This window comes from Brassica napus, chromosome A2, assembly GCF_020379485.1.
Source record: "Brassica napus cultivar Da-Ae chromosome A2, Da-Ae, whole genome shotgun sequence".
Taxonomy (NCBI): Eukaryota; Viridiplantae; Streptophyta; class Magnoliopsida; order Brassicales; family Brassicaceae; genus Brassica; species Brassica napus.
In genome coordinates this window covers 19,569,451-19,590,599 of record NC_063435.1, presented here as the reverse complement: position 1 = coordinate 19,590,599, position 21,149 = coordinate 19,569,451, and the positions used below count along the sequence as shown (strand labels likewise).

At 34.0% G+C, this 21,149-nt stretch overlaps 3 protein-coding genes and 1 long non-coding RNA gene across 6 annotated transcripts; all 4 read left to right on the top strand.

The window, feature by feature from the left end:
• The first annotated feature begins 19 nt into the window (after nt 1–19).
• On the top strand, nt 20–2,631 carry LOC125587984. Of its 2 annotated transcripts, XR_007324380.1 has the most exons (3): nt 20–1,413; nt 1,601–1,682; nt 2,386–2,631. It is a non-coding gene; the product is annotated as an uncharacterized LOC125587984 (long non-coding RNA). The 2 variants fall into 2 exon arrangements; XR_007324379.1 differs by having other exon boundaries at nt 20–1,682.
• Nucleotides 2,632–7,351: 4,720 nt separating this feature from the next.
• LOC106408420 (probable inorganic phosphate transporter 1-3) lies at nt 7,352–10,680 on the top strand. The gene is made up of 3 exons (XM_022694956.2): nt 7,352–8,611; nt 8,959–9,381; nt 9,449–10,680. The coding sequence occupies exons 2-3, from the start codon at nt 8,981–8,983 to the stop codon at nt 10,611–10,613; spliced, it is 1,566 nt and encodes a 521-aa protein (XP_022550677.2). The 5' UTR covers nt 7,352–8,611; nt 8,959–8,980; the 3' UTR covers nt 10,614–10,680.
• Nucleotides 10,681–11,250: 570 nt separating this feature from the next.
• LOC106409933 (probable inorganic phosphate transporter 1-6) lies at nt 11,251–13,626 on the top strand. 2 transcript variants are annotated; one of them, XM_013850471.3, is made up of 2 exons: nt 11,251–11,284; nt 11,620–13,336. In XM_013850471.3, the coding sequence occupies exon 2, from the start codon at nt 11,629–11,631 to the stop codon at nt 13,180–13,182; it is 1,554 nt and encodes a 517-aa protein (XP_013705925.1). In that variant the 5' UTR covers nt 11,251–11,284; nt 11,620–11,628; the 3' UTR covers nt 13,183–13,336. The 2 variants fall into 2 exon arrangements, with proteins under 2 accessions (XP_013705925.1, XP_022556025.1); XM_022700304.2 differs by lacking the exon at nt 11,251–11,284 and adding an exon at nt 13,454–13,626 and having other exon boundaries at nt 11,519–13,221.
• Nucleotides 13,627–16,312: 2,686 nt separating this feature from the next.
• Nucleotides 16,313–19,998, top strand: LOC106411197 (casein kinase 1-like protein 8). Its single transcript, XM_013851907.3, has 13 exons — nt 16,313–17,211; nt 17,283–17,352; nt 17,423–17,571; nt 17,665–17,760; nt 17,841–17,911; nt 17,983–18,044; nt 18,115–18,178; nt 18,284–18,368; nt 18,504–18,630; nt 18,728–18,813; nt 18,906–18,960; nt 19,322–19,470; nt 19,560–19,998. The coding sequence occupies exons 1-13, from the start codon at nt 17,095–17,097 to the stop codon at nt 19,854–19,856; spliced, it is 1,428 nt and encodes a 475-aa protein (XP_013707361.2). The 5' UTR covers nt 16,313–17,094; the 3' UTR covers nt 19,857–19,998.
• The last annotated feature ends 1,151 nt before the right edge of the window (nt 19,999–21,149 follow it).

Here is a 21,149-nt window from a genome sequence, read left to right as displayed (position 1 = left end):
CGTTGTTTAAAGAATAAATTTATCATAATTTTAAAATAATTTACAGAATGTTATAAATTATTAATAAAATTAAATTTACTTTATATTGAATATTTGTTTATTGTTAAATATTTTTTAGAATTTCTTTTTGATTTATATTTTCCATCGACACTATTAAAAAGGAAAGCCCTCTAAATACTTACCTTATTTTGTAATTTCGATATATCATTTAATTCATCGATCCCACTATAATAGGAAATTACCATTGAATACTAATTGCAAGGAAAAACATAATTTAATGAGCAATTAACATCACTTTCCAAATGACTTACATAATATTATTAATAACTATTTATGATAACTAATTGTCGAAAATATGGTATATAAATTCATTTTATTAATTCAAATAAATAATTTGGATTCCAAATGACTTACATAATATTATTAATAACTATTTATGGTAACTAATTGTCGAAAGTATGGTATATAAAGTCATTTTATCAATTCAAGTAAATATTTTGGTTTATTATTTTATGTAGTCTATAGATATATTAGAATATAAAGTCATTTTATCAAATCAAATAATTTATTTTAATTCATCGATCCCCTATAAAAGGAAAGTAACATTGAATACTGATTGAAAAGGAAAAAATAATTTAATCCCTCTATTAACATTACTTGCGCAACAATATTAGTTAATACATGTAATAATTAGTTTCTTTATTACAAATGGAAAGAATTCTCTTGATTTTGTTGATTGATTTTTTAGAATTTTTTTTTCGATTTATTTTAATCATCGACACTACTAAAAATGAAATCACTTTAATACTTAACTTTTGTGTTTTCTCGATTCAAAGAACATCTTTTTGCGATCATTTCTCTGTTTAATTCATTAAATACTCACTAAATATTTTAGATGTTAGAGAAACAAAATTAATTGACAAGATATTTTCTCTCCTAAAATCATGCATTTAAAACTTAATATTTATGGTGAGACTTGTCAACCAAAATTCTGGTGCAATCTATTCACGAGATGTTCTCCTTTAGCCTTATTAACAAGATATTCCAAAAATAATATTACCTTATAAGTATAAGATTTATTGAGAATTTATTAAATAATATTCTACTTCTTAGCTTATCATGCAAGCTAAATCAATGAGAAACGTCTACCAATTTACTATAAATAAAACATTCACAGTAGAAGAAACGAAATAATTGAACTTTGTATTCTGAACTTTTAATGTTAATAATGTTCTGAACTTTTTTTTCTTCTTATTTTAGAACATTAAGCTTTTATATTTCATGAGAGCTGATTTTTCTTTTGGTTTATATGCAGATACCCTATTATGACGATTTCTCCACTGAAGCTATATATGATTTGATTGTACACATCTTTGATATATCATTTCGATAACATCTTTGTTCCTCAATCTGGTAAAAAAATTTTACTCAATTTGATAACATCTCTCAGCTAAATCATTTCAATAGCATCTTTTTGTGCTGCGAATATTTTTCTTTTTTTGATTTGTAGATTTATATTATTGTTTAGAAGTATAAGCTTATATATACACATATTTGTTTTTTGGTTTGCTGATTGTGATTTTGTTTTATATTTTTTCAGAGATGATTTGAGAGAAGTGGTCATATTTCAGACCTCTAAGAGTTCACCATTCCGATCCTGCAAAAGATGTGCACTTAGAATGGTATTTTCTCTACTGTACATCAGAATTGGATAATCAATTATATTTTTAAAATATCTATAGTAGGATGGTATTTTCTCTACTGAAATAATATCTTATTTCCTAATCTCATGCTTTAATATTTAAACTTTAAGGACAAGATTTGTTAATTAAATCATTAGTGTAAACTACTCCCGAGATATTCTCTTTTTTATATTTAAAATGTAATTTTAGTAACAATATATTCCATAAATAATCCTAACTTATAGGTAGATACATTTTTAAAATTAATTTGAGAACATTCTATTACATAGCTTATTGTGAAAGCTAAATATTTTAGTAAAGTCTAGCATTTTACTTATCTTTTGTGTTTTCTCGATTCAAATAACATCTTTTTGAGATCATTTCTCTGTTTAATCCATTAAATACTCACTAAATATTTTAGATGTCAGAGAAACGAAATTATTTGACAAGATATTTTCTCTCCTAAAATCATGCATTTAAAACTTAATTTTTATGGTGAGACTTGTCAACCAAAATTCTGGTGCAATCTATTCACGAGATGTTCTCATTTATCTTTATTAACAAGATATTCCAAAAATAATATTACCTTATAAGTATAAGATTTATTGAGAATTTATTAAAGAATATTCTACTTCTTAGCTTATCATGTTTTTATCAAAAGACAACGTCAGTAGATCAAATTAATTTTTACATGTTCTTTCAGGCTTGAGTTTATCAGAAGATCAAATTAAGAGTTTATCTTTGGCGGAGATTGAATCAATCATGCGTTTGAACGGAAGCTCATTTACATTGTTTAAGTTTTGAAACGTGTTATCAATAGTATACTCTTCTATTGGTTAAGATGTGGCTTTTGTTAGATTTTCTATTAATTAATTTTTTTTGTTTTACTTTTGTGGAATTCGCGATATTGTAATGTTGTAAATCAATAATAAAGACATTTTTCTCACTATTAATAGGTGAGAGAGAGAGGGAGGGAGAGAGAGGGAGGGAGAGGGAGGGATGGAGAGAGAGAGAGGGAGGGAGGAGGGAGGAGGAGAGGGGAGAGAGAGTGGGAGAGTGGGAGAGAGGGAGAGAGAGGGAGAGAGAGATTAGTGTTTACGGTATATCCAAAAAATTTGAGTTTATTGTTTATGATTTACCCGGTAAAGCCAAAGGGTTAGAGTATACTCAAGAGTTTAAGGTTTACCAAGAGTTTAGAGTTTAAAAATTAATGAATGTAATTTGTATATTTTACAATAAAAAATAAAAACTAACAGCAAAGTAGATTGCATTATATCTTGAATTAAATAATATTAAGAAGATTTATAGTTTTCAACCACAAATAATGAATCATAACTATGTGATTATTATACATATAATATATATTATGCATACACATGTCATTGTATGTAAAAATTAACTAACCATGTAAAATTAAACTAATCATAATATTAATATCCGCATATGCGATAAAATATCCGCATATGCGATACAATATCCGCAGTCACTCCATAGAGAGCTGTATATTTAATCGCCGAGTTAATAGTTTTGATAAGCTGACAGAGTCTGATTCGAAAATCACCGACTGCAATTCGTATCTTCTCTCTGCTCAACCCATTTCTAACATTATTTATTCCATATTTATTACATATTTTGAACTTTTTATTCCATATTTTGAATTTTTATGTCCTTAATTACATTTTGAAATGGTAAAAGAGGGTTTCAATGGGAATGTAGTGATAATATAAAATATGTTACCTCTGAAACTATACACTATTTATTCCAGATTTTGAAAATAAAATATCTTCTTAAACATACAAATTATTTTGGAACGTTGCAATTATACGTACACACAATAAATACCTCTTGATACTAAAGTTACTTTGTTCCATTTCATCCATGTAAAATATTGAGTACCAACATTTTTTTGTACCTGATGCTTTCTCCCAAGGGCGGTGGTATTATGATATAAAATTCGTAACCTATAAAACTATGTACTACTTAGTTAATAATTTGAATATGTTTATGTCCGCACAGGGTGCGGGCCGGCCACCTAGTTGTTCATTAATGCATGTGTCTATATTAGCTACCTAGAACTTGTCCTAGGATTGATTGATAAAAGCCACAGCTAATTCTCATCCTGAAAACATTCTAAATGAACTTTGTTTCTTGCTATGAGCAAGGCGAGAGCTGATCTAGTGAGCTTGGTAAGCATTTATTCAACTTGCGCATAAAGCTTGACTAGAGCGCGTCGATCGATATCATACTTGAATAATCGATCGACGGTGCAAAAGGTGTATCGGTCGATACGCCCATTGGAATATCGATCGACACTTTCTATAGATCAATATAACGAGAGTTGAGATCATAGATCTAGTTAATAGTCAACAAGTCAATGCTCGCAAAGGCCGAAAGACTTGTTGATCAAATAGTTGAGCTTTACATTATCATGCATGCAACTCATTAAGCATCTATAGGGTTATAATTTCAACTTTCCTGAATAAAAACCCTAAGTCTAGCTATTTCTTTTTTAAGCACCAAAACCCCAAACATCTGCTATTGAACAAACTCTTGTTCAATATAAAACTGCAATTTACTTTTAAAAACTCTTAAAACATCCTTGCTTAACAAATCATATTAGAATCCCTAGGTTTCCTAGCTCCCTGTGAATTTGATCCCTAAGTACTACAACTCGATCTCTTATTTGAGAGAGTATAAATCACTTCTTACGGTAATTTGAATGGTATCATAAATCAACCGTAACTTACATCTGATTTATGTTCGTAAGTTAGCCCACATCTCATAAGTTAGCCGTGTTGTTTAAATCAGCTGCAATATAACCATAATCAACCTTAACTTACATGCGTTTTCTTCATGATGATCTGACCTTGTGCACTAAAATATTCCCTTGCATTCTGTAGAGGAGCAATATTGTGGTTATACACTTCTGAGAGATCTGGAACGTGTTTCTTCATGATGATCTGACCTCGTGCATTAAAATATGAGTCATTGAGGCCAGCCAAGAATTTAATAACCTTCGTATGCTTTATCTTCTTTGCTGTAGCCTTACAACACTCACAAGATTGACAGATTTTCACACAATCTACTCCATCAAGATCATCCCATAGAGTTTTTGAGCTTCGTATAATAGGAAGAAAGATCCAAAGAACCTTGTTGGAGAGATCAGATTGTTGTGTTAACTGATAGGAACGAGGTAAGTTTGTGATATGAAACCAAGATATCAGATCCTTCCATACCTCGGATGCATCATTAAACCTCAAGATACTTCCATAGATCGACTTCGTAACAGAATTCATAATCCAAGATTTAACCATACTGTTACACCTTCACCAGATCCTATAATGTGGATGCCATTCAGAAAGCCTAGGCAACGAACCATCTACAAACAAAATCTTGTTCTTCTCATCTGCAGCTATAGCCATCGCAATGTTCCAAGTATTATAGTTAGATCCATTGAGTACCTCATAGATTAAAGACGTTCCTGGATTGTCATCGCTTGTGAGAAAGTATGGTGAATACTGATTCCCTCCGAAATCGAGTGAATCTGATGAAGTGTTGATAGTCGGAAATGATGGAATAGGAGCTTGCGTTGGTGTTGGATTCGCCGATATTGTCACCGGAATAGGTGGATCAGGATGTGATTGCACCGGAAAGGTGTTTGATGAAGATGTGCGAGCTGGATTAGCTGATTTTTCAGCTGATCCGCCAAGTCGGACTGATCGTCGCGTCGAACGACGAAGAGTGACCATTGTGAAATGAGATCGAAGCGGAAGATGAACAAAAGATGATGAATCGATGAATCAGAAGCTGGAGATTGTGATCATTGAACTTTTGACTCAACGCTCTGATACCATGTTAGCTTCAAAGAATCGAGAGCAGAGAGAGTTTGTTACACTGAAAAAAAATCTTATTCTCGTTAAGTTTCTGTTACAACGTAAAATGCCTTTATATATAGGCTTGGTCTAACCAGAATAAGTAAACCAATTAATACACTGAACCAGTATTGAGCTTATATTATAATATAAATCAAAATCAGTTGCTGGTTTTTGTATTTCCACGTTCGTTTTGACAAATCCCCTATATATTAATCTTGGAGCATTACAACATGTTTTCGTAGCCACGTGTCATCACGAGAATGATTCTTAAAATTGTTAGACAAATAAGTTGGTCCATATAAACATATACTATGCTTTTTATTAAACTAACTAACAAATTAATTAGCAGTATATAAAAGAATATTTTTCTTTCCTTAAATAAACGCTACAAAATTACCTAATATGATTAACATATATATGATAATTAATGATTATGAATAATACATATTTAATAACAATTTTTCTAACCTCTTTCTTTTTTGTTTAATTTTATACTATTAAAAGAAAATAAAAAATCACATTAAGCATATAATAAAAAAATTTAGATTTTTTCTTATATATTATATTTTGAATTTTTTGAAACAACTATAAATTACAGAAAAATGGTAAAAGTCTCACTTTAAAAATTTTGTGATTAATGGTTTAACTTTTTTTTTGTTCAAGCAAGATACAAATGATCATATATCGTAGGGGTGGGCGTTCTGATACACGTTCGGGTTCGTATCAGGTATCAGTATAAAGGTATAGAACCCGTTTGAGTATTTTTACGCTTCGAGTCGGGTTCATGTATTTTATATTCGGGTTCAGATATTTAAATTTTGAAGAAAAAAAAATTATTCATTGTTTAAGTTTTTTGTATTTAAAATATATTTTAACTTAACTGGTTTTCAAAATTTTTAGAAGATTAAACTATTAATAGGTTTGAGATAATACTAGAAAGACACTAATTTAGTTATTGTTTTGAAATTTTAGATGTATTTTTTGTTAATGCGAAAAACACGAGCTTGATATGTATTTTAAGTGAGTAGCAAATGATTTTGTTCATAATTATATGTATATTATCTAATTTTGAGCAATAAGCATCATTAATATAAATATTTTGAATAAAATAAGAGAAATAAACTATAAATATAGGGTTAAGTATACTTAAGTTTGGTTATCTTCAGATATCCATTCGGGTTCGAATATTACCCCTTCGGATTCAAATATTATCCGAACTGGTAAAATAAGTAATTTGTTTTGTTGTTCTAGAATTAGATGATTTTTAGACCGAACTGGTGAATATATACTAGACAAACATTTATATTTCGAGTATGCACTTATATTCTATAACAGCTGATTTGAACACTAACCTGTTAATATAGTTTGCCGGTGGTTTTTTTTTCAAAATTTTGATTCTTAGATATGTATCTTGAGTGAAATTAATTTTTGCAAATGTCCATTTTTTAAAACCAAAATTGACACTTATGTAATTCACCGAATTCATAGAAAATTAAAAAAAAAAACTTAACAAATATCAATGAAACAAAGACGAGAACTTAAATACAATTGTATAGAGTTAGAAAATAAAATCACTTATTGAGAGTCAATAGTAAACAAATGAAGGGCATAAAACTTAATTCTTTTTGTGTTATTATACAATCAATGCTGCCTATTTGATTTTGGTGATTTGTGTCCGCCGTAAAACTTAATTTCTTTTTGTGCATAAAAAATCTTAAAATAATTAAACTATAATATAGTTAAGAGACGAACATTTGTATTTGTCATTTTATAGTCGATAAAAATTATAATGTTACAAAATGTTAAAATCATTTAATAAATAAATATTATTATAAAAACTTACCTTGCGCATGTGCGCGGGTTATCTTCTAGTACTGAATTAAAAAGGGAGTGCAAACAAAAATGATTGCAAATGTCATCTTTAATTTGATATTTAAAAAGGGCAAGCTGGATATTTAAAAATGGTAGTAATTAAAGAAAAGTTTACATGCTTCTGATCATATTACTTAATTTTGTGTGCTGATTAAGTTAATTTCCTTAAGTTTTTAGCGATTGTTCTTTCAGTAAATAGGGCATACATATTAGCTAGAAATTTTTTTCTCATATCCTTTTATGCTTGGTCAAATTTCCTTCAAACTGTAGTAAACAACGTTATGATTTGGAATATCAATGCAAGAATTAGCCGACAAAAAACCCAATAAAATATAATTTTTATTATTAGAAAGCACACATCTTGGTCAAGTCAAATAATATATTTTCAGAAATCTAAATATTCAATATCAAATTTTATAATTTGATTTGATTTATTTTTTAAATTTCATCTATTCCACAAAAGTTATGATATATATGTTAGATATTACGAACAATTATAAGTTTTGTTAATCTAGTTTCGTTAATCTTCGAATTTGTACTTTTGGAAATATATGGAATTCCCGACTTCTTAATGTAAGGTAGAAGTATTAATAAATTGTTTACTCAATTGCTAAGCTATAAGATTTCTACAGATCGATGTACATATTCCAAGTTGAAAGATTAAAAAAATTAAAGATATAAACGTAAAATTAGAAGTTTTTAGGTGTAAATTATTATTTATTTATATGTTGATCGCGTGTCGTGATATGGTTAAAATATATGAACCAGCATGGGTTGCACTGGTATAACTATAAACATATATGACAAGTTCTCTTTATATTGATTTCGTCAAAATATGATATGTATATCATAGCTTGTACTTTTTACTTTATTTTTAATTATTGAAAACGGTTTGACAAAAAAAAATCAATTAAATAAAAGCTGTTGTTTTGCGGCTACCAATTATATTAAATATTTGACGAAAATCCAAATAAATGACTTGCCACTTGAATAATTAGAAAAGCAGGCGATCACGTTGCTTGTATCTCTTTCTCTTTTTAGAAATCGCTTTTCCTTTTTTATTTAATGTATGCTTTCCCCTTCTCTATAAATTGCAACCATAATTGTTCATTTCTAGTCACCCCATATCTCTCTCACTCTAACTTTCATAGAGGTTCTTAGTCTCCTTCAAAGCTGATTAAGGTGAATATTACTTGCCTCCATCTGATTTGTTGTCTATATACCTTATCATGTAGGGCTTTTTCAGTGTGAAAATCTATCACCCAAAATAGTTTTTTTCACTATTCGATCTTTTACATTATCTTCACCATTTTTTTTTTGAAACACAAAAAAAAACGATCGTACCATGATCTTTAAAACTTAATACCGTTTTTTTTTTCTAGAAAGAACGTACAATGTAAAAAAAACCTTTTACAAAAAAAAAAGAACGTACCAAAATCTCTAAGAACTTACATATATATGCTTTTCTTATATATGTGGAGGTTATACACAGCAGAATTTATTAACTGAAATCTATAATTCTTACCTAGATTGGACATATAGCTCAGGGCAATGGCTGAACAACAACTAGGAGTGCTCAAGGCACTTGATGTTGCGAAGACGCAGCTTTACCATTTCACGGCAATTGTCATCGCTGGTATGGGTTTCTTTACCGATGCATACGATCTCTTCTGCGTCTCTTTGGTGACCAAGCTCCTTGGCCGTCTCTACTACTTCAACCCGTTGTCAGAAAAGCCTGGCTCACTTCCCCCTCATGTTGCGGCGGCCGTCAATGGTGTGGCCCTCTGTGGAACCCTTGCTGGTCAAGTCTTCTTCGGATGGCTTGGTGACAAGCTCGGGAGAAAAAAAGTTTACGGTATCACTTTAATCATGATGATTTTGTGCTCTGTCGCTTCCGGTCTCTCCTTTGGTAACAAAGCCAAAGGTGTCATGACCACTCTTTGCTTCTTTAGGTAATACGCAAGATTTACTAACATATATTTCTTTAAGAAAACATATATATAACAATCTTTCTTTTAGGTTTTGGCTGGGATTCGGTATCGGAGGTGACTACCCTCTTTCCGCCACTATCATGTCTGAATACGCAAATAAGAAGACCCGAGGTGCTTTCATAGCTGCCGTGTTCGCTATGCAAGGTATTGGTATCTTGGCCGGAGGGTTTGTGGCACTTGCGGTATCTTCCATATTCGACAAGAAGTTCCCAGCACCAACCTATGCTGTCAACAGAGCTCTCTCAACGCCTCCTCAAGCTGATTACATTTGGAGAATCATCGTCATGTTTGGTGCTCTACCCGCAGCCTTGACATACTACTGGCGAATGAAAATGCCAGAAACCGCTCGGTACACCGCTTTGGTGGCAAAAAATATTAAACAAGCAACACAAGACATGTCCAAGGTTTTACAAGTGGAGCTTGAAATGGAGGAAAGAGCGGAGGATATCGTTAAAGACCCAAGACTTAACTATGGCTTATTCTCCAAAGAATTCCTTAGACGCCATGGTCTTCCCCTCCTTGGATGTACATCCACTTGGTTCTTGCTTGACATTGCCTTTTACAGCCAAAATTTGTTCCAAAAAGATATCTTCTCGGCTATCGGGTGGATCCCAAAGGCATCAACCATGAATGCCGTCCATGAAGTTTTCAAGATTGCTAGGGCACAGACTCTCATCGCGCTCTGCAGTACTGTCCCTGGCTACTGGTTCACGGTTGCATTCATTGATATCATTGGAAGATTTGCGATCCAGCTAATGGGATTCTTCATGATGACCGTGTTTATGTTTGCCATTGCCTTCCCTTACGACCACTGGATCAAACCAGACAACCGCATCGGATTCGTGGTTATGTACTCTCTCACTTTCTTCTTTGCCAATTTTGGACCAAATGCGACAACCTTCATTGTACCAGCTGAGATCTTCCCGGCTAGGCTAAGATCCACATGCCATGGAATATCAGCAGCGACAGGTAAAGCTGGAGCCATCGTGGGAGCTTTCGGGTTCTTATACGCAGCTCAGCCCCAGGACAAGACCAAGACCGACGCAGGGTACCCACCAGGCATTGGAGTCAAGAACTCACTGATCATGCTTGGTGTCATTAACTTTGTCGGTATGCTCTTCACGTTCCTTGTTCCTGAGCCCAAGGGAAAGTCCCTCGAAGAACTCTCCGGTGAGACTGAGGTTGAGAAATGATCACGATAAAAGTGTTGTATTTCATTTTCAAATTATATTATTTCGAGTGTCATGTTTGTTTTTATTTTCTTCCCCGGTCTTGACGTTATGATGTTCTATTTGTTACTTTTGTCCATTATGCTTATGTATATGAGTATATCAGTATATCTTGGATTTAATTGAGTTTTGTGATCTTTGGAAAATTAAGTCCCTCTCTCCAAGCCTTCAAAGCCTACATTACACTACCGGGGCCTTATTACATATTTAATTATTGGATCTTTTGGACTATTTCTTCATTTTCGGTCACAGACCTAAACCCTCAATATTTTTTTTATCATAAATGAATGAAAAAAAACCGGAATAACGTAACAAAAGTTACCTACATTTTCGGAAGTAAGCCTGAGGATTTAATTTCCGTATGGAAGGAAAATGAAAAAAAAAAGAAAAGAATATACTCAGTAACAGTATTTTACCATCGGATATCAAGAAAAAACAAATCTCTCCCAATATTTATCAAAATAATTTTTTCAAAAAGTTGTTAGAATAAACACTAAACAAAATAATTAAGTTATGGCATTATGCTCCTTTTGGAAGAGAATATACTCATCTATATTTCTATATATATATAACGAACCCAAAACACTTACTCCTCAAGAGTCTTCAACTACAGAGTAACAGGATCTCGACCCATTGTAATCACTTCGTTCCTAATTTTATTTAGTTTCTAACCAAACTTATACATATTTGTGTTTGCAAATACTATCAGATGTTTCAACACGGAAACTAGTTTGTTCTATGAATCATGAATGTTGCATGAGAGAAACCTTGGCACATGATCTTTCTGTGTTTAATCTCCTTTTCTTGTAATATTTGCAGCTCTAGTCTCGACTCCCTAATTTTTTTCTTTATATAGTTTGTTGATAGATTTTTGTGTTTCAAAAACGTATATTACTTTCAAATGCTTAGCTAGCGTATCTTGTTATAACAACTTTCTCTAATAATAATAATTTTTTTTGTCCACTTGCAGAGTCTAGACATGGCTAACGAAGGACAAAGCAGCATTTTGGGAGCTCTTGACAGTGCAAAGACTCAATGGTATCACGTTACGACGGTCATAATCTCCGGTATGGGTTTCTTTACGGACTCATACGATCTCTTTGTGATATCTCTCATCACGAAGCTCCTCGGGCGGATCTACTATCAGAAACCTGGCTCGTCCTCTCCGGGAAGCCTCCCTGACGGTATCTCTGCCACAGTAAGCGGTGTGGCTTTTGCCGGAACGTTTCTCGGACAGATTTTCTTCGGGTGTCTAGGAGACAAGCTGGGCCGTAAGAGAGTCTACGGCTTGACTCTCGTGATCATGACCGTGTGCTCCATTTGCTCTGGTCTTTCACTTGGCACCGACCCCAAATCTGTCATGACGACGCTGTGCTTCTTCCGCTTCTGGCTAGGGTTTGGCATTGGTGGTGACTATCCTCTGTCGGCTACGATCATGTCCGAGTATGCCAACAAGCGTACCCGTGGTGCGTTCATAGCATCGGTTTTCGCTATGCAAGGGGTTGGGATCTTAGCCGCAGGAGGTGTTTCGTTACTCGTCTCATACATTTTCGAGCTTCATTTTCCATCTCCAGCTTATATGGTCGACCCGGCCACCTCCACCGTCCCGCAGGCAGATTACGTTTGGAGGATCATCCTGATGTTAGGAGCCATACCGGCTCTCCTTACTTACTACTGGCGTGTGAAGATGCCTGAAACCGCTCGTTACACTTCTCTAATCGCTAAGAAGTCGGAGCAAGCTGCTTCGGATATGGCTAAGGTTCTTAATGTAGACATTGAGGCCTCTTCCGCGAAGCATGACCAAGCTAGGTTTTCTTCAGACGAGTTTGGCTTGTTCTCCGCGAAATTCCTCCGCCGCCACGGACTTCACCTACTCGCAACAACAACCACATGGTTCCTCCTCGACATAGCTTTCTACAGCCAAAACCTCTTCCAGAAAGATATCTTCACCACCATTGGTTGGTTACCCCCACCAAAAACCATGAACGCAATCCAAGAGCTCTTCATGATCTCTAAGGCACAATTTTTAATAGCTCTTTGCGGTACCGTTCCTGGTTACATTGCTACCATAGCTACCATCGACTGGATGGGACGGTTCAAGATTCAGGTCTTTGGATTCTTCATGATGATGCTTTGCTTGATTGGTCTAGGCTTACCGTACCACCATTGGACCTTACCTCATAACCGGATTGGTTTCATTGTTCTCTACTCTCTCACTTTTTTCTTTTGTAACTTCGGACCTAACGCAACTACTTTCATTGTCCCTGCTGAGATTTTTCCGGCTAGACTTAGGTCCACTTGTCATGGTATCTCGGCGGCTTCCGGTAAAGCCGGTGCGATGGTTGGGTCTTTCGGTTTTGCTGCTTTGGTGAAAGCTATTGGGATGAGGAACACGTTACTAGTCATGGCAGGAATCAGTCTTGTTGGCATGTTGTTGACGTTGTTTCTTGTTCCGGAGCCTAAGGGAAAATCGCTTGAGGATCTTTCCGGGGAAGCTGAACCGGAGAAAATCAAGGACACAATTGTTGTTTAGATTTTATTTCCCTTAATTACCGGGCTTTGTTAGGAACTTTTGTTTTGTTTTTTTTTTCTTATATCAGGTTTTCTGTAGTTCGTTTTGGTTATTTTCTCAATAATCGTACTCTATTATGGTTTCTTTAATCAGATTTATAAAAAAAATAATTATTTTCAAATTGATATCTGATTTATTTTTCTTCTTTTTCTAGTGCAAAATAACAAAACATTTTTTTTATTACTAGCTCTCACATACACTAATTTTTATTATGTTTCCTCTAATACAAGATTTGGGAAATTAGCAAAATGGCTGTTAAAAAATAAATATTAGAAACTAATATTTTTGGAGGGGCAAAACAACAAAAATATAGGTTATAATAGTCTCCGAAAAACGAATAATAAAGAGAGATGATGGTCTACTAACCTCGTTGTAACTGAAAAAAAAATATTGAAAAACAAAACCTTCTATATTTTTTTCGAAATTAGTATCGGAAATGGTCTACTAACCTCGCAATTACAAGATGATACTACACGGAAAAAAAACCTTCTATATTTTCAAATCATCATCCATTAAGTATCCCAAAAGTACGTTATGCATGAAACTTCACGGCCAGGCTCCAAACAATCACTCTTTTATTTGGTTATGTATCCATCCACTAGCCCAAAGCTCTCTCATTCCTGCGTCAACCGAAGAATCTTGTCAATATTAAATCCGAAGGGTAAACTGAGGATGACTCAACAAAAACCGTTATTTCTTTTTTTTTTAGCCTGAGTGATCTAAGATAAAGATTTAAAACAAATTTAGGGCTAGTATTCTTTTAGCCTGAGTGATCTAAAGTGGTGTTATTCAATTATGTATTTTAATGGAGTTTAAATTTAAACATAATCCAAAGTTATTCAAATGATGATTCTAAATTCTATTTTGAAATCTAGTCTTATTCATTGAATGATTTAAATCCAGTTTTTAAAATCTAGTGTTATTCAACTTTCAAGGATTTTAAAATGGAGAGAGAGAGAGAGAGAGAGAGAGAGAGAGAGAGAGAGAGAGAGAGAGAGAGAGAGAGAGAGAGAGAGAGACCGACACAAGAAATGGAGCTCCGGCGACAGAGAAGCTCCGGTTATTTCATCTCGGCTTGTAAACTTCACAGATCAAACATGCATGTACAGAGATAAGCTTTTCCATCTATTCTTCTAAGTTTTTCATGTTATATTTTCAAGTTCTTTATCCATCAAACTCTCTACTCTAAACCTCTAACGATTTACTCTGGTATATTATGTGCAGGTTGTTAGCTACCTAAGGAAAGAGATCCGTAAGATGCATGCAAGATCCGAATAGATGTAAGACTCTCTTAGACTCTTAGTATGATGATTATAGATGATCTAAATAGACTGTTGTGTCTCTTGTTGTCGTTTGCAGTTTGAGGTTAACTCGACTGCTATCTTATTGTCATGTCTTGAGTAGTGTAGTGATTTGTCCCTTCTTCCTGGTTCTCAGCTTTTCGTTTGTTGTTTGTTGTTAACTGCTATAAGTATGATGTTCTGTCTATGAAGTAAACTTGTATTACTTGATTATTAGCTTGAAGTTTATTACATGTCTGTCTGTCTTAATATAAAACTCTTCATTTATCAGTTTTGTTTGATGTTTAGTTTCAATTTCCTCTGTCTTGGTTTGCTTGAACTTTAATTGTTGTTTGAAATTGTGAAATTGTGAAGTTAAGACAGGAGTAATGTAGTTGTTTAGTTACATTAGTGTACTCCCATATTGTTTGTCATATGAACTGATATATCTTTCGTATTGGAATTGTGATTTACTTACATAACTTTTCTTCACTTGATTCAGTCATTTACATATCTTTTTTTTGTAGGTGAGCAAGGAGGTGACCGTAATGACCGTGAAAGCCAGTGTAGGCTCAAAACGATATAGCATGTTATGGTGTTTGTAGATCCTAAAATCTACAATAAGTATTTAGTAGTGATCAAAAATTTAATCTGGGGAAGAGAAGATGATGTTGGTAACTATATCTTTAGAACACAACAATGTAATCAGATTCCGGTAGGTAAAGATGGATTTTATTGATGGATTGATAGACCATGAATTTTACCAATTATTAGCCATGGTATATAAGTGTTTTAAGGTATATTTACTACTATATAGAGTCTTTTTAGAGTAATTGCATGTTCAGGTACTTACTAGAGGAAAATGATGTATTTTGAGCTATTTGGAGACCTTTTGAGTTTTGCTGGAAATAGAAGATGGTCGATTATTTGTCAAAAAATCGACCAACGGTTACAAAGAATAATCGATTGATGAAAGACTTGCATCATCGATCGACGGCGAAGCCACCCGCGAGTTAATGAAAAAATTAGAAGATTGCAAGTTTCACAAAAGTTTCAATAATTACATTCTAAGTCCTTGGTCGCCTGATAGGCACCTAGTTTTGGAGAGAAGCAAGTAACCACCATTGTAGGGAGAGAGCTTATGATTGGAGAGATAGATCTAAACTACAAAACAGAGAAGATCTTGAACTCCCTTGCTTTCATTTACTCTGTTGAGCTCGAATAGTAGATGCTTCATGTGTTCATGTATCCTCATTATGTGCACTTAGGTATGTAGTGGAGCAGCTTGCAGCGTCGAGAAGCGTCCTGCTGCACTCCTTTCACGATCAGCCCGCGGGACGGCTTGTAAGGTACTGTGCACTTGGGCGGCCCCGGGCCGACCTTTTGGAGACCGCAGTCCGCGTGAGACAAGCCCGCCTTGACCCGCGAGATAAAGAGCCCGCACGAGACAGGCTTGCCTTGACCGGCGATAAAGAGTCCGCGACGGTACAGGACGGGACAGAACAAACCGACCTGTTTGACATCTTTAGGAATAAAGTTTAAAAGTTCTTTTCATATTGATTTTAGATTTAAACTATTAAATTATTATATTATTTTGTTACAAATTAATTGTTATTTTAAGTTTTTCTAAACATTATAGCTATTAATATTTTTATTTGATATGATCTAATTTGTAAGAATATGCATAATAATTATAAAATATCATTAAATTTAGTTTAATCCAGTAAAATCCGATCAAATCCGGTTCGCTAGCCGGTCCAGTTTGTAAAACACTGAAAAAAACTAGTTTGGTGGCTGAATATTTTAATCTAGAATCGTAGCTGTCTTTGTAGAAAATGCATTTCATTATATGTTGTTGACACTGTTCTTGAAGAAAAGGTCTTATACAAAATCCTTGTTGATAACATACATTATTATTGGAGAATTTGAGAAATCAACATATGATTAATTCGATATTATAAATTTACTAATATAAAATTATATGGAAAAGAACCTTTGTTTTCATCGGAAAGAAACCTAGCAAAAATGAGCATTTCCAGGGAGAATCAGGAAATTTAACAGTTAATAATTAAGTAGATGCTACAGAACATTAGTATTTTATATTTAGAGGATACAGAACATTCTAATCCAACTAGCAATAACTATTGTTATTATCATATGGGATTTAATATGTGGTGTTAAGCAAAAAAAAAGAAAAAGAAAAAAAAAAGAGTAAACAAATTAGGGATAAGGGAGAAAAACTCTGTATCCGGCCGTCTCATCAGATTTCTCTCATTTTTCTTGTAACGTTTGGTTTCGTTTCTACTTGGTTATCTTCCCTAAAAAGTTCAGATCTTATATTTTTTTTTTTTCTGAAAAGATACTGAATCAAGTTTTCTCATAGCAATCAGACGATAATCGAATCAGAAGACCCTTTTTTGTTTTCTTCCGATTCGTTTTTTTTTTAATAGCTTAATCGATTAGATATTACTTTGTGAATTTGGCAAATCGATTTGGGTCAAACATTTCTGATCGATTCAACGATTCGATCTGGGGAAATCATCGATTTGTCGGGGCTAGAGATATCTTTAAGGGTGAATAGATCGAAAGAAGCATGGATCGTGTGGTTGGTGGAAAATATAAGCTGGGACGTAAACTAGGGAGTGGATCATTTGGTGAACTCTTTCTAGGAGTGAATGTTCAAAATGGAGAAGAAGTTGCTGTCAAGCTTGTAAGTGGAGCCCATATTATATCTTTGTTGCTGTTGTCATTATTTCATCACTTGCCTCTCTTTTCTTGTAGGAACCTGCACGAGCTAGGCACCCTCAGCTTCATTATGAGTCAAAGCTCTATATGCTTCTTCAAGGAGGAAGTAAGTTTCTTTGTCACTTGTATTGTATTCATCATCTTTTCACTTGTTGTTGTTGTGTTTCTTCTTGAAGCTGGTATTCCGCATTTAAAATGGTACGGTGTGGAGGGTGAATACAACTGCATGGTGATTGACCTTCTGGGCCCTAGCCTCGAGGATTTGTTTAATTATTGCAGTCGGAGGTTCAATCTTAAGACTGTTCTTATGCTCGCTGATCAGATGGTATGTACGGTTATTCTCTTCCTTTTGCCTGATATTCTTAAGAGTTATATCACACTGCCTTAGTTACTTGTTTGTACTTTTGACTTTATTCAGTTAAATCGGGTCGAGTTTATGCATGTCCGCGGATTTCTTCATCGTGATATTAAGCCGGACAACTTTTTAATGGGTCTTGGACGCAAAGCAAACCAGGTGAGTAGTTATCCTATGCAATTCTGTGTGATATATGTTTGTATCCGCTCTCTGACATGTCCTCTTTATTCTTGGTGTAGGTGTACATCATTGACTACGGGCTTGCCAAAAAGTATAGAGATCTTCAAACTCATAAGCACATTCCCTACAGGTAGAGTTTGCATTAGATATGTTCCTTCCTTGTACGTCTTTACATTGCTAATCGAGGGTGGTTACTTGTAGGGAAAACAAGAATCTGACCGGAACAGCTCGATATGCAAGTGTTAACACTCATCTTGGAATTGGTGAGTTTTGTTTTCTTTTCCAATCTTATTTGTCTACACTTGACATTCTAAACTGACATCTCTTATGCAGAGCAAAGTAGGAGAGACGATCTGGAATCTCTTGGCTATGTGCTTATGTATTTTCTTCGAGGAAGGTACATATATATATATATATATATATATAAATGTTTACATCTTTGTTTTTTTTTTCATTTGATATATATATGATGTTTCTCCTTACCCTTGATCTCTCTTGCTAGTCTGCCTTGGCAAGGCCTTCGTGCTGGTACCAAAAAGCAGAAGTATGACAAGATCAGTGAAAAGAAAAGGCTTACACCTGTTGAGGTAACTAGTTCCTTGTTCCTTAACAGTTGTATTGAGAAAACCTGTGTTGTGTTAACCAAATATGTTGTTAGTCGTAAAGGTAGCAGAATAGTCCCTTACTTGCCAAAATGATTCATTCTATATTTTAATTGGCAGGTTCTCTGTAAATCATTTCCACCTGAGTTCACATCATACTTTCTCTATGTACGATCATTGCGGTTTGAAGACAAACCAGATTATCCATACCTAAAGAGGCTTTTTAGGGATCTCTTTATTCGAGAAGGTTGGGGAAAAGTCTCTGTTTTTCTTACTTTTCTGATGTGTGTATTTTTTTTTCTTATAAAAAAAAAACTAAAGAACTTGTTGTTACTTATTTGCAGGTTATCAGTTTGACTATGTATTTGATTGGACAATCTTGAAATATCCGCAGTTCGGCTCTAGTTCCAGCTCTAGCTCAAAACCAAGAGTAAGCAACATCTATAGTTTGAGTTTTACATCATTTTAAATCCTCTTAGAGCATATAATCCAGTCCTCACGATTGTCTCTGTGTTACAACAGTCGAGCCTTAGACCAGCCCTGAATCCTCCTGTGCCATCCGGAGAGAGACCTTCGGGTAATCCTCCTGTGCTATCTTTACAGTAACTGTTAGCTTCTTTTGTAATTTTGCGTGGTTGTTTTCTCCGCTTCTTCGACGCATCAAGCAGTTTCCCTATTTGGTTATCTGCAACGCTGTATCACCAATTGCAACAAATGAACATTGTCTACAGTTTGATAATGTTGAACAATCTTTATCCTTTGCCAGATTTTTCCAGGTTATTATAGTTAAGAACATCCGCAAATCTAGGGATAGATTCATTACTGTTGTTAATAGAAACAGACATTGCTTGTTGTTTCTCTTCTCATAGTTTGGTGGTTTGAAGATATCTTAGACCTAATAAACCAAATTTGTGTGTGCTTTTTATCTTTATATACAGCTGCTGGACAAGACAGCCGCGACAGATTCTCGGGAGCTTTGGAGGCATATGCTAGAAGAAATGGCTCAGGAAGCGGTGCGGTGCAGGCTGATCGATCGAGACCAAGAACCTCAGATAATGTATTAGCATCATCAAAGGACACACCACCAGTGAGTCATCTAAAAACAAGAAAATCTTCTTTTATATGCTCTTGAGATCCTTTCTTGTAACAATATAATTCGTTTTTGTTTGAAAACAGCAAAACTACGAGAGGGTTGAGAGACCAATTTCTTCAACCAGACACGCAAGTTCTTCAAGAAAAGCCATTGTCTCAAGCGTTCGAGCCACTTCCTCAGCTGATTTCACTGAGAACCGCTCGGCCAGAGTTGTCCCTAACAATGGCCGTTCCTCAACCGCTCAAAGGATTCACCTTGTACCTGACTCGACCTCTAGACCATCGTCCTCTTTCACCCGGGCTGCACCATCCAGGACTGCTCGCGACAGCATGCTCCAGAGCTTTGAGCTACTCACGATAGGGAATGGGAAGAGGAAGTGAGGCTTTTACGGTTAATGAATGGGGACATTTTTATGGTTACTTTTTTTTTTTTTTTTTTGAGAAATTGTCGGTTTGCTGATTGAAGGAATAAAATGATGTCTGTGATAAATATATATTTCTTATGTTTTAAGCTCTGCACTAATTTCCATGTGTTTATATACAGTAAATATTTTATAAATTAATAATGTTGGAATAAATCAAAACTATAATTTTTTTATTAATAATTGAACCAAAAACTCAGTTTGAAACTATAAAATTATATTATTTTATAAATTATTAATTAAAAAAATTATATTGTATACAAAAAAACAAAACTAATATCCCTTGTTTTTTTTCGATTGATAATCTCTTATTAAAAGGACCATATTTTAGTGCAACTCATTTCAAAACAATCTTTAGACTTTCGACAGAATAGCCTAACCAAAATCGATTCACATTTATTATTTAAAGTCTTTAATTAAATTAAACATGCCTATAAATACAAGTTATCGTTGGCTACAAACAATCCATAAATGAATTTCATGTTAGCATATTTAGGGTTTTCAAAGACATTATTTTTTTTTAACACTGGATATATTATGCTATTACAAACTCGGAGAAATATTACAGACGATTCTACGGCCGACAATTCTACCTGCATTATGAAGATTCACGTCTGACTGCATCATCAAAGACATTATTTATAGGCATGTTTAATTTAATGAATTTCATGTTAGCACTATAAAGTCTTTCGACAGAACCTAACCTCACTCCATTTTTTTCATTAATGAATTAAGGTTTCCTGAGTGAGGTTAATTTACATAAATAATGAATTTCATTAGGTAAATTAGGGTTTTCAAAGAACTATCCTGTAAAGTTTAATTTAATAGCCAATAATGATTTTCATTTGAAAACCCTAATTTACATAAACCCTAACATGTTTAATAGCCAATAATGAATTTCATGTTAGCACTATAAAGTCTTTCGACAGAATAGCCTAACCTCACTCCATTTTTTCTTCAAAAATAAAGTAAAAGTAAGTGAAGATCCGCCTCTTAAAAGCGTGAAATGAGCTCATCCTGAGGATATACTACTCATAAGGAGTTTGGCCATAAGCTCAACTCACCGTCGTGATTCTTTCTGCTGGAACTTTACAAGGAGTGGCCAATACACGGTTAAATCTGGATATTGGGTGGTGCAGAATTTATTAAAGTTAACAGAGGAGAAAGAAGTTTTGGAGCCAAGTATTATAAAGCTCCAGGCCTTTGCGTGGAAATTGAAGGCCCCTACGAAGATATGTCATCTTATGTGGCA